Genomic DNA, 13,281 nt, shown 5'->3' on the forward strand with positions numbered 1-13,281 from the left:
ATGGGTGTGCACAGGTCTGTGTGTATGTAGCTGTGAGTGTGTACAAGTGTATGTGTGTGGTGCAAAGCAGTCATTAACAAACAGCCTGTCCAGAGTCTCCATCTGGGCAAGGTTAGTGAGTGGAAAAACAGATCTGCTTTATGACACCTACTGAACAGTAGCTGACTGAGCCGGGGCCCGGGAGCCTCTAAGCTGAACACATGTCTCTGTGTGTCCAGGTCTATCCCTGATACTTTATACAAACTCCAGTCCAAGTACATTGACTCCAGTGCCTTTAGATTCCTCAGCCATTCTGTTCGTGGAACAACCAGTAAATTCTCACGGATGTCAGTGAGCTTTTGTGTGCTTTTATGTATCGGGTGGCAGTGTAGTATAATGGGTAAGGAACTGGCCTTGTAACCTAAAGGTCACGGGTTCGATTCCGGGGTAGCACACTGCGTTGTACCCTTGAGCAAGCAGTGCTTCAGTGTATATCCAGCCATGTAAATGGATGCAATATAATTGCAATGTAAAAGTTGGGTAACACTTTACTTGAATTGGGTCTTATGTAGCACTCATAATACCTTTATAAGCACTACATAATGTGTCATAATTGTTGTCATAGGCCTACATAAGAATTATAACCACTTTATAACACTGTTCAGTGCATCATGACACCTTATGGCAACTGTTATAAAGTGGTCCTAATCTTTATGAATGCCTATGCCAATACTTATGACACAGTGCTTATAAAGGTGTTATGAGTACTACATAAGACCCACTTCAAGTAAAGTGTTACCAAAAGTTGTGTAAGTCACTCTAGATGAGAGCATCTGCTAAATGCCTGTAATTTAATTTAATGTTTCATCTATCCAATCTGTCTATCCAATCTCATTATACTTTATACAGACAAATGTGTATTTAATGCTAATTCATGTACGTTTATATGAATTGTGTACGTTTATAGACCCCTGTGAAAGTATATGATCTACTGAAAAGACAAAATACATAAGGTAAAAATACCAGAGGTGGAAAATCCAGGCTCAGAAGGTAAAAATCCTCCCAAGTATTTTGTTTCAAATACCTGGACTTTCTAATTAGCACATTTCATCCACCAGGATGTAGAACTAGTAAGTGAAATTAGCAGAGTGTATGGGTGGAAGAAACACATGGCATATACTGAAATGTATTTTAGTACCGAATACAGAACGCCCCAGAAAAGATGTGGATCTGTAAACTGCAATCAAATGACAGAAGCATAAACCATGCAAACAAAGAAGCAAGTCTGTTATATGTGAAATACTCAGGTGCGGGTACACAGTTTGAGACACTGCCCATGCACGGTCCCTGATATAAATAAACTGTTGGCTGTGCATTTGTATAAATCCCTTGGACTTTCAAACGGTTTCCCGAGCGACCCGCACTGTTCCCACATTGCAACAGGAAGGAGTCGTGATTCGCACCGATGGTGCAAAATCGTCGCTGTTACTGTCAACGGTGTGGATCACGACCCCTTCATGCGAAGCGCAGCACTGCTGCTCTCAACAGCCGGTATGGCCTCACCTCTGTTCCTAATTGCTAACTGCTGTTATCTGATCCGCCTGCTGTGTGTGTGCTTGTGTGTGGTGCTTCGTGCATGATTGTGTGTGGTGTGTGCGTTGCTGCATGTGTGTTGATGTGTGCTGTGTGTGTTGTGCTTATGTGTTCACTGTGCGTGTGTGTGTGCATGTGTGGGTGTGCGTGTATATGTCGATGTGTGTGTGTGTGTGTGTGCATGTGTGTGTGTGTGGGTGTGCGTGTATATGTGGGTGTGTGTGCACGTGTGTGTGTGTGTGTGTGTGTATGCGTGTGTGTGTGCTCTTGAGATCACCTATGTGTTTGCAGTGCCCATCAAAGGTCACCTCCATTATAACCTGCTGACAGGCAGTACTGTCCCCACATGCCTGTTAGATCTCCAGGAGGCCACCCCAAAGTGCTCGGAATGTAGGAAATCAAATCTTTGACCCTGGACCTGTGTATGTGTGGGCCTGTGTATGTGTGTGTGTGTGCACATGTGTGTGTGTGTCAATGTGTGTCTGTGTGTGTGGCTGTGTGTGTGTGTGTGTGTGTGTCTGTATGCGTACACATATGTAATACAGTCTAAATTACCCCAACATGATTCATTGACCCCAAACGGAATCACTGAGCCCATACCCAAACATGACCTACCTCAGACTACCTCTGAACTTCATAAACTTGATGCATATACCATAAACTACCCCCAATTTGATGTATCTATTTTAAATTCCCCCTGATACGATGTATGCACTCTCTGTTCATTAGAGTCACTGGGCCCTGGGGGGGGGGGGGGGGGGGGGGCGTGCAGGGTGCAGGTTCTCTGCACAGCTGTTCCCCCTCCCTGTATGAAACACAGCACTGGCTCACAGATAGTCTGACCACGAGTTTGCAGATAGCCTTTTTTTGTTTCGTTTTGGAGCGTGGTGTTTGCTATGCAAACACATCCTGTGGATATGATGCTATTGAATGTCCTTTTGTTTTTTGCTATGCAAACACACCCTGTAAACACAATGCCATCGCCAGGTCCTGTGGTTTGAGCGGTCTGATGGGTATCTGAAGGATTGCAAAGAAAACACTGCCAGGTCCTGGGACCCTGATTGAGCAAGTCTTTTCGATAGCTTGGAGCATTCGTATCTGATCCCATCTGATGTTACAGAATAGTCCCCTTGGACCAGCAGTGCACATCAAGGCCCGATCTGTTTCAGGTTTCTTTTTTTCTTAGCACAAGTTGAATCAACATTTTTAAAACAGTATTGAGCATCAAGCTGTAGACTGCACATGCACCCTGGGTGAAAAGGTTGCACTGTGACCCAATATTGCAGTATACCAACACCAGTGTACCAGCTCTTTGGGAAGCCAGATTAGCCTACTGGAATGGAAACTAGCCAGAACAGGGCTCTGTACCCCGACCTTCAATTTTTTTTCTTGTTGATTTTTAATCTAAATTTAATCTGCAGATATATTACATTATTTTTCAAACATGCAAACAAACACGCACACAAACGCACGCACACACACACATATCCACATAAGTACGCAAATACAGACAAACACACTCTCGGGAACACCGGAAAACCTCCCTGATCGTCGCCTGCAGAAAGACTGGAATAGAATGGAATTTGAAACGTTTTAGCCAAAAATGTTTCCATGGTAACGGTGTTTTTTGCAGAAACGTTTCAGATTTCGTTCCGTTCTCCGACTTCAGCCGAAGAAGTCAAACGCGGACTCAGGCTCAGGTGAGTAACCAGCGTGGGAAAGGTACCCAGCTGGAAGACCTCTCTCACACACACCCATTAGCACACACACACACACATACACACACTCATACTCACACACACCCATACACACACACACACATATACACACACTCATACTCACACACACCCATACACACACACACACATATACACACACTCATACATATATACACACTCATACTCACACACACCCATACACACACTCATACTCACACACACCCATTAGCACACACACTCATACACACACTCATAAATATATACACACTCATACTCACACACACCCATACACACACACACACACACACACACACCCATACACACACACACGCACACCCATTAACACACACCCATACACATACACACCCATAAACACACACATGCACACACACATGCTCACACACCCATAAACACACACACACACACACACACACACACCCGTACACACACTCACACACACACACACACACCCATAAACACACACACACTCACACACACACACGCACACACACACATACACACGCACATGCACACACATGCACACACACAGTGGAACTGGGTAGTCCTACTGGGCCCTCTCAGGAAGAACGCTCCTCTCCCTCCATCAGTGGTCAGTAAATCATAGTGTTTGGTCAATGCCCTGAGGAGAGTGTTACTGTGGGAAATCAAATCAAAGCAGTGACCCCCCCCCCACCCCCCTTCAGAAGACACGAGTGGGATTTCATTCTTTTTCTTCACTTCGCCGTGTCATTATTTTTCCCTATGTTACCCCCTGATCCCCAAGCCCCTTAGTGCCCAGGGTCTCTACAGATGTATTGTCAGATGCTCTGTGGAATTAAAGTGCTGACGGTCCTAACAAAAATAAAAAATAGCAATGATGATGATGATGATGATGACGATGATGCGTTTGATGAATAACTTGATAACGACAAAGGTGTTGACGATGAGGACAATGATGGTGATACTACTGTTGATGATCAGGTGATGGTGGTGATGATGATAATGATGAGGATGTGGATGATGATGATGATGATAATGATGATGATGAGGGCAATAAAGATGATGATAATTATGAAGATGTTGATGATGCAGATTATGATGAAAGCGATGGTGGTGAGGTGGATAATGACTGAAGATAAATGGCAGCAATGGGGATGACTGGCAGTGGTAACTGAAATGAGAAGAAACAGTTATGTAAGGGGCAGAAGGTATGCCTGACAGAGGAACATAAAGTATTCATGCCCCTTTCCCTTGGCTGTCAGCCAAGAATAATAGCACACGATTCATTTACAGTGGGCTGATCACTTATTTAAGAGTACAATTTGAGTCTAATTGGATATAAAAGGCAAGATTGTTGTGTGTTGGAGAACATGCTTCCTCCTCTGGGCTTATATCTGCAACAGAGCTCTCTCCTCCATGTCCAGTCTGTGAGATATTCCCTACACAGAAGGCTTGTCTGGAAACAACATTATACATTTAATGATATGAGATTATAGGAGGTGCGGGCGTGTGTGTGTATGCGTGCGTGTGTGTGTGTGTGTGCGCGCGCGCGCGCGCGTGTGTGTGTGTGTATACGTCATACAGAGCAGCGTGTTGGTTTTATCTTATTTATTTTTTGCTAATTCATACGCACAGTGTGGAGTGTGTAAATGTTTGAGTTCATCTCTGTTTGCTTTAGATGCGCCTGATATTGCATTACTGAACATTACCTTGCAGTAACTTAGCAGACACTCTCATCCTGAGTGACAAGTGACTTCCAGTGGGGGTTCCAGCGTTACTCTCAGGAATGCAAGCACGCGGTATCGCCAATCTGTTTTAAACAGATATTCATCAAATAAGGCATTTATACTTGCGAGGACACCTGCAATATCAGTGTCTCTTTTATATTGTTCCTTCCCGCCCCCTCTCCTCTCCCTCTCTGTTTCTCTCCTCTCTCTCCTCTGTCTGTCAGTCTAATTCCTCTCTTCCTCTGCTCCCCACGCCTCAGTGGTACAGGTTGTATGCTGAGCACAGGTGAAGCCCTCCTATGAGGTGAGCTCATCTCCCACCCCCCCCCCCACCCCACCCCAGCCGCAGAACTGAGGGATGTCACAGCTGTTCCTTCTTCTGACCCTGCTCACGCTCTCCATCATCACCCAGGTAAGTACCACGCACCCACACCTACAAATTCACACGCACGCACACACACATATATTCGCGCACATGCACACACACAAACACACACATACACTCGCACACACGCACACACACACGCACATGCACAGACACGCATGTACAGGATAATTTGATTTACGTTCTGTTTCATTCCAAAAACGAAAAACAAACACACAGTCACAAAGTTGCTAGTTTGCTCACAAACTGAAGTCATATTTTTGGAAATAATGTTTTTCCACAAATCACGAAGTAGCCCATTACGCATTGCGCTGATTAGTACTTGCTGGTCAGATAAAAACGCATTTCACCCTTCAAAGCCTGAGTTTTTCATTTTTGCATGATTATTTTTTCATGCATACATACAAAACGTATGCAAAATGAACACGTAAAACATGAATTATGGCTTGAAATCTGAATAAACTACGGTGAACTTTAGAAATGGAACAAACATGCCATTTATTTATTTCATTTTGTATTAAAACACAAACATGCTCACTTGCACACACACACACACACACTCCCAGTGACTCCTAATCAGAGTTGAGCTGGCCTGCAGTTTCTGCTTCTCCTGGTGCAGTGTCCCGTGCGCATTGTGCAGCCGCCTATGTCTGGACGAGAGCTTCCTCTTTTTCCGTCAACGCCCACGTGAAACATCCCCGTGCCCTAGCCCCATGAGGCAGGGTTTCTAGAGTAGCCCCCCGAACCTGTGCGGAGAGGGGGAGGCGGAAAGAGCGGCTGACCAGCGCAGCTCCCCGTTCGCTGGGAGAAGGAGTGGGTGGGAAGGGTCTGTCTCGCGCCGCCACACACCCCTTTTGTGGACAGAAAGGTTTGACGCAGGGAGGAATTCCGGATTTTACCAGTCTTTATTGTAAATGGGTAGAGATAGAGCGGAATTCTACAGGAATTAAACAAAATGTCTTCGCCTTTCGCCCTCATGGGATCCAGGTAAAAATAAAAATAAATAAACACAACAAACTAAAATAACGAAGACAAAATAAACAGAACAGCCAAACAGCAGCTTCCCAGCTCCTAACAGTCGGTGCAGCTCTCTCTCTCGATTTGGGAGTTCCCCGGTCACAGCCAACTACTGGGTTAGAAAGCACACTTTAAATGCCTGGACTAATTACTGATGCACTCCAGGTGCGTGTGCCAACTTAACCAGTAGACGTCCTCTGATTGTCCTGAACCTCTCCCACAAACCGAGCCCTGCCACAGTCCTTTAACAACAGATTCCCCAGACTCCGAGGGCAATGAGCCGTGGTGGTTTTTTTTTGTAAATCTTAACTCAGTCCTGACCCGGCTAATTGGGGGGAAAGTCTTCCATGGAAAATCGTTCACACACGACGCCTACGTGGAAAACCCCCAGAACATTCAGGCGATAAGATGCATGTGTGCAAGAGTCCACATTCCATTAATCACCTTGATTTTGTACATACATCATTAATAAGCAGGCACACCTTAGCGATTCTACCCCTGAGCCTGCCTGTATAAAGTACAGTGTTTGCACAGTTCCAGTACTGCAGGGCTGGGGTTTTTTTTTTTTGGTACATCGCAGCACCATTTCATTCATTGATTGTCTAAAAAGGCTGCACGCTCCTCCTTTACAAAGGCCTAAACTGGCTGCAGGTGGAAAGGAAACAGTGAAAAACTGCAGACCCTGCTGGACCTGAGTTGCCCAGGCCTGATTTAGACGTTGTGGATGACGGTTTTAATGAAGTGTTTTCGCTGCTGCGCGTTTTTCGAGCTGGGCTCACGGCGGATCGTGAATCATCTGTGTTTAAAACCCGGGGACGTGTGTATGCTTTGTCCACCCTGCATGGCTTTTAAAAAAATAAACAGCTGGTCCAGCCATTGCCAAAGCAGCATGTTGTCGGGACAGTACCGTAAACTGTGAGGTGCCAATGCGGGAAGGCCCCTCAGGGGGGTGGGGAGGGAATTTGAGGACCTAGAGTCCTAAGGCTGATGACAGAGACCTGAGAACGCTGGTTTTCAAAAAAGAATTTGCTGCTTTTTTCAGACTTAAGTGAAAAGCCCAGACAGCTTGCTGATTGGAATTCCCTACCACCTACCAACATTTCATCCATCCATCCATTATCTATACCGGCTTATTCCTGGTCAGGGTCGTGGAGGGTGCTGGAGCCCAGAGGCAGGAATATACCCTGGACAGGTCGCCTATCTATTGCAGGGCATACCTACATTTCAGAACTAGAAATAAGAAATGTGAAGGCATCATTTTTGTTTATTATGGGGGGGTTTGTTTTTTGTTTTGTGTAGTTGTTGAGTGAAATCTGTAATTCAGGCTTTGATTTGGCATACGCTCATACATCTGTTTCAAAAACCAGTTCTGTTTTGATATTGGTCGCACATTGGTTGAAACTTCAGTCGAGTGAAGATGATGGCCTGAAGTTGATCAGGACTTTCAGTTGGCATTGCAAGCTCGTTGTGTCACAGGATTTATGTTTGGTCAAGACCAGTATTTTTGAGGGATTTGTAATTTCGTTTTTAACAGGTGTCTTCAAATAAAATCCTAAAGGAATTGATGGAACAATGGATGAGCTACAAGAATGAGTGTATCCACAACATCACCACTGAACCACCTGCCACAAGTAAGGCTTGTCTGATATTGTGACTGCGATTCAGCCGCAATGTTATAATGAAAAGATTGTAGGAAATGAAATGGCCTTTGAATGGGGTAGGATTTGCCTAATGAAGTCATCAACAGATGACTAATATTCAACTATAATTTTTTAATGGTAAATGAACTGCATTTATATAGCGCTTTTATCCAAAGCGCTTTACAATTGATGCCTCTCATTCGCCAGAGCAGTTAGGGGTTAGGTGTCTTGCTCAAGGACACTTCGACACGCCCAGGGCGGGGTTTGAACCGGCAACCCTCCGACTGCCCGACAATCGGTCTTACCTCCTGAGCTATGTCGCCCCATAATGCAAAGATATGGTTGAAACTTGTCATTGAACTTTAGAGATTTACTGTAATTGATAGCTTGGGTTAGGGTAGGAAAAGTCATGGTTTATGAGGGTATGGATTTCTTAATTTCTTCAGGCTGTTTGGTTGTGGTTCTGGATAAACTGTCTGTGGCTTTAAGCCTGAAGGCTGAACCCTCTCTGTGTCTTTGGGTCCTGATGTTCTGTGGGAACTGTCTCCCCTCCAGGTGTGGTGTGCAACCGAACTTTCGACAATTACGCCTGTTGGCCTGACGGTCCGCCTGGCACCACAGTCAACGTGCCCTGCCCCTGGTACCTGCCATGGCATCGCACAGGTGAGCAACCTGGGGGTGGGGGTGGGGGGGTGCTGAAGGACCACTATGGACATGAGATGTCGATATTGTTGCCTTCCATAGCTCTAACATGTATGTGCTTGATACACCAGTACTTTCCTACACCGATGGGTGTATTTTCTTAAACTGTCACAAAAAGTCAATTGACCAATCAGTGGGGAAGGGGTGGGGCGGTTTGAGTTTCTCCCTGTCCTTCATTTGGTTTGGTGGTGAGCCGGTTGCATTGTTGCAGTGCTCCGGTGGCTGTAGCTGAATGGTTTGAGTGCTGTGTCGGTACTGTGGGGATTTGTAATTGAAATGATCCAGGCTCTTTTTTCGGGGCAGAAAAAACAGCCATGAAAAGATGAGGAATCCAAGGTGTGGATCTAATCCACTGTGCCAACAGTGACTGGAAATTGTGTGGATGCACAATTAGGCATATTTCACCCAGGAAGGAAGTTTGAGTGGCATTTTTTCCATGCTTAAGGGTGCAGTGTGGACCGCCCCCCTCCCCCAGTCTATCAAACGCCTCTGGTCTGCCTGCACCGGAGGTGTAAGTTACACTCAATGGTTCAGCGACCGCAGAAAAGAAGTCGCAGGCAGCTGCACATCTTTTTGAGCAGGGTTGTTCACAAACACACACATAGACACACATAGACAGACATAGACAGACATACACACGCACACGCACACACACACACACATAGACAGACATACACACGCACACACACACACACATAGACAGACAGACACACACACACACAAACACACAGATACGCACACACACACACACACACACAAACACGCGCATACGCACACACACACATGTACACAGACATGCACACACAGATGCACACACACACATGCACACAGACATGCACACACAGACACACACACACATGCACACACACATGCACACAGACTCCACACACACGCGCACACACATGCACACGCACGCACACAGACACATACACGCACACACAGACATGCACACAGACATGCACACACATACACACAAAGAGGTAGAGGTCTGGTATTTCTGCTTTATTTCTTTAATCAGGTCATCCTTTAACCAGGGCGCATAAAAAGGTCCCATAAAGTTTGATTTGTGGTTGGGAGAAGACCGTTTAACTGTGTGGCATGAATCTTTCACTGCTGCAGTTGGGTCGGGGGGAGGGGGGGGGGGCAGTGATTGATGAGAGGCCTGGAAGGGGTGAATAGGTTCAAAAGAGGGGTGTGGATAATGGAGAGAGATGATAGGAGTGGGTGTCTGATATAGAATGTGAACTGTGCTTCACATTCTGGGGATTGTGTGTGTGTGTGAGGGAGTACAGCAGGCTGTGGAGGTCCCCACTTTGTCAGTTAGATGTGTTTCAGGTCCTCACTTTTCAACAAAAATAAACAAAAACATTTGTTTCAGTGCTCATTCAGAACAGTGACAGTGAGCTTAAAACATAATCTTCTTTCTGTTTTATTTAGTGAAAATATTTACTAAACATTTTTACTGCCTGGCAGGCATAGAGTGATAGTCCTCTTTTTGTAATGTGTGTCTGTGGGTGTGTGTATGTGTGTGTGCATGGGTTCATGTGTGTGTTTCAGTCCATCATGGTCGTGTGCACCGGTTCTGTGGTGCAGATGGACAGTGGTTTCTTAAGAACACCAGTGACTGTGAACAGGATGACCGGGAACAGGTGAGAACACTGCACCTGTACACGTTCTGCACGTCACGTGTTCTGTGCTCTGTACCGATGTCGCATCTTCATTCAAGGACTGACACAAATTCATATTTCAGCTCATACTATGCAATATGCAGACCTCATATGCATTCAAAAAAAAAATTGCTAACATTTAGACATATTCGTACTATTTTCTTTTCACCACAAATTATCGCTTTTGTTAGCTAACAGTCTGAATAGGTCGTCCACCGTGAATGAAAAATGCCTTACAAAGGAAAAGACACAGATAGCAGGGGAAGATGGGGGGAGAAGTTGTCAGCATTCATGGGCCATAATATCAGTTTCTATCTTTTCAAAACATCTGCAAATTGGACCGTGATAAGGCCTCTCTCCTCTGTGCCTTTTTTATCTAAATTAAATAAATGTCATCAGCGAACAGTATAGAACGTTCAGCTTGAAATTGTACCACAGTAACTATTACAAGGAACATGGCTCCCTGACATGCTCACAAAAACATTGATCTTTCATAGAACAAGTAAAAGCTGTGCTAAAATATGGAATTTAAAAATGGAAAAAAGTAAAATCTTACTTTACAGCTGAAAATAATAGCTACAGTATAATAAGTGTACAGTATTTTCATTCTGTAACATGCTGTAATTATGATTTTCCATTAAATCAGGTATGTGCTGAAAGTGCAATTACTGATATATTTTCCTTATTAAGAAATTCTTCACATTTTTGTTGCACATTGTATAGCAACATATTACTTTTTTCCATATGGGAGGTCTCGGCTCACAGGCTTAATCCAGTGGTATGTCAAAGGGCCAGGGGGCGTATAGGGGGAGTAATGTCCCTTTTCAAGGCTTTGTAAGGCCCTACACTGGGTACAGGAGTTGGGGCTGTATGGCGGTTGCCATGGTGATGTGACCACCAAGCTGTGTGCTGATTACTGCTGGTGTGCCATGAACATATGACCTACTGCAAATTGAGTTTCTCTCCCGTTTCCCTTTACATTTTCCCCCCCTTTTCTCTCTTCTGCCTCTCCAATCTCTTTTGTTTTTCTCCCTCTCTCCCACTCTATTTATCTTCCTCTCTCCCTGTTCCCCCTTCCTCCCTCCTTTTTTCCCCTACTCTCTCCACATCTTCCCACCCACCCCTCCCATGTCTCTCACTGGCTCTCCATCCCTGTCTCTCAGCAGCGGTATGGGAGGATTCTCAGTAAGTTCAGGGCTATGTACACAGTGGGCTACTCCCTGTCCCTGGGAGCTCTGGTGCTGGCTCTTGGCATCCTGGTGGCCTTCAGGTAAGAGACATGCCTTCACCTGTATCGGCAACGGCCCCGACCACACCTTTAGACGTTGGTCTATACGTACACGCTTCTGCATTAGCCTGGGAAGGTCCAAGCAAGGGACAGTAGTATTTGTATTAACCCTTTAAGGAATACGGTCACAAAATTTGTGATTAGAGTGTTCTTAAATGAACATTCCCGTGCTGATTCTAGCAATTGCCACTAGAAAGCAACAGTTCTAGAACACTGATTTAGAATTTTTTTTTTTTAATTTCAAACACTCTACTCTTCAAAGGATTAAGAAGGTGTCTCGTAATTATGTTTTGCCAATTGTCCATTCTTTGGAAATGCAGCTTATAACTTTGAACTGAATTTGAAAAAAGATGGGAGCTCTGATCAGAGACATACAGAGAGAGAGAGAGAGAAACAGAGAGAGAGAGAGAGAGAGAGAGAGGTGGGGTAGGGGTGGGGCATTGAGCCCGGGGTAAAGTACACTGTTCTGTGATAAATCATTTTAGTACATTTATTCTGCTAGAGATATTTCTCTTTTAGATCCCTGAGAATTTTCAGTGAAATATGTCACGAACCAAAAACGCGAAGTGAAGAATACCTTTTTCAGAACCTTAGTGACAATAGATCATTCTTTAAAAATGGGTTGCAATCTCCATGAATGTCAGGGGGTGTCTATAGTACTTCAAACAGTTATATGTCCCAGATCTGACCTGAATGTGAAGTAAGCGATCGCTTGCCCAGCTGACCAGGAGAATGGCCACTCTGTGTCGACCATGGCAAGGGGGTGGTGGGAAGGGGGAGGCAGACAAGTGTGTGTGTGTGTGTGTGTGGGGGGGGGGGGGGGGGGGGGTATTCAAGCGCATGCTTCCCTCTCTCTCAGAAATCGATGTGCCACGTACAACAGTTCTGTTCACACCTGCATTTTTCTTTTCAAATCAAATTTCTTCTCCAGTCTCCCCAGTGACCTCTGTCCTGTCACAGCCTCTGCATTAAATGCACCCTCTGGCCTTATAATGGGGGAAGGGGGGGGGGGTCACAGAGTATTGCTTGATGTGGACAGGGTACAGAGTTGTGTAGTTGGTCATTTGATTAGAGGGCACTGACAGAAGTTAAACCTTGGGGCAAAGCATTCAATTGCCCCCCCAACAAAAAAAGAGACAGATACCCGGGAGAGAGATCACAAGGTCTCCTCATGTCATAACCTCCGCCCCCCCAGGAAACTCCACTGCATGCGGAACAACATCCACATGAACCTGTTCGCCTCGTTCATCCTGCGGGCCCTCTCCATCCTGATCAAGGACGCCCTGCTGGACACGCCCACCCTCAACATCAGGAGCGACGTCGCCCCCGACTACCAGGTGGAGCGCTGGGCCAACCTGGAGGTGCGTCATGTGATCACCCCATGGTGATCGGAGAGGGCGGGGGAGGGGCAGGGGCATCTGCAAAGCGCCCATGCGTAAACGATGCACAGTCTGAGCGCACGCTACGCTTCTATCAACATAAAAATGTTTGTGGCTTTCATTTTGTAAGTGACAGTTTTGGTTCATGTGTCAAATTGAAATGAGCCGTGTAAAAAACAGAGATGC

The 13,281-nt window shown here is 45.5% G+C and overlaps 1 protein-coding gene across 2 annotated transcripts in view; it reads left to right on the forward strand.

The window, feature by feature from the left end:
- Nucleotides 1-13,281, forward strand: part of LOC135248650 (glucagon receptor-like) — a 72,953-nt gene that overhangs the window by 42,096 nt on the left and 17,576 nt on the right. The window contains exons 2-7 of one of the 2 annotated variants that reach the window (XM_064323471.1): nt 5,278-5,429; nt 7,954-8,050; nt 8,615-8,722; nt 10,319-10,410; nt 11,595-11,698; nt 12,912-13,077. In XM_064323471.1, coding sequence (XP_064179541.1) covers nt 5,376-5,429; nt 7,954-8,050; nt 8,615-8,722; nt 10,319-10,410; nt 11,595-11,698; nt 12,912-13,077 — 621 coding nt within the window. In that variant the 5' untranslated portion in view covers nt 5,278-5,375. Of the gene's footprint in view, nt 1-5,277; nt 5,430-7,953; nt 8,051-8,614; nt 8,723-10,318; nt 10,411-11,591; nt 11,699-12,911; nt 13,078-13,281 lie in introns of both variants that reach the window. The other variant, XM_064323470.1, reaches the window with a different exon arrangement.

This window comes from Anguilla rostrata, chromosome 2 (genome assembly GCF_018555375.3).
Source record: "Anguilla rostrata isolate EN2019 chromosome 2, ASM1855537v3, whole genome shotgun sequence".
NCBI lineage: Eukaryota > Metazoa > Chordata > Actinopteri > Anguilliformes > Anguillidae > Anguilla > Anguilla rostrata.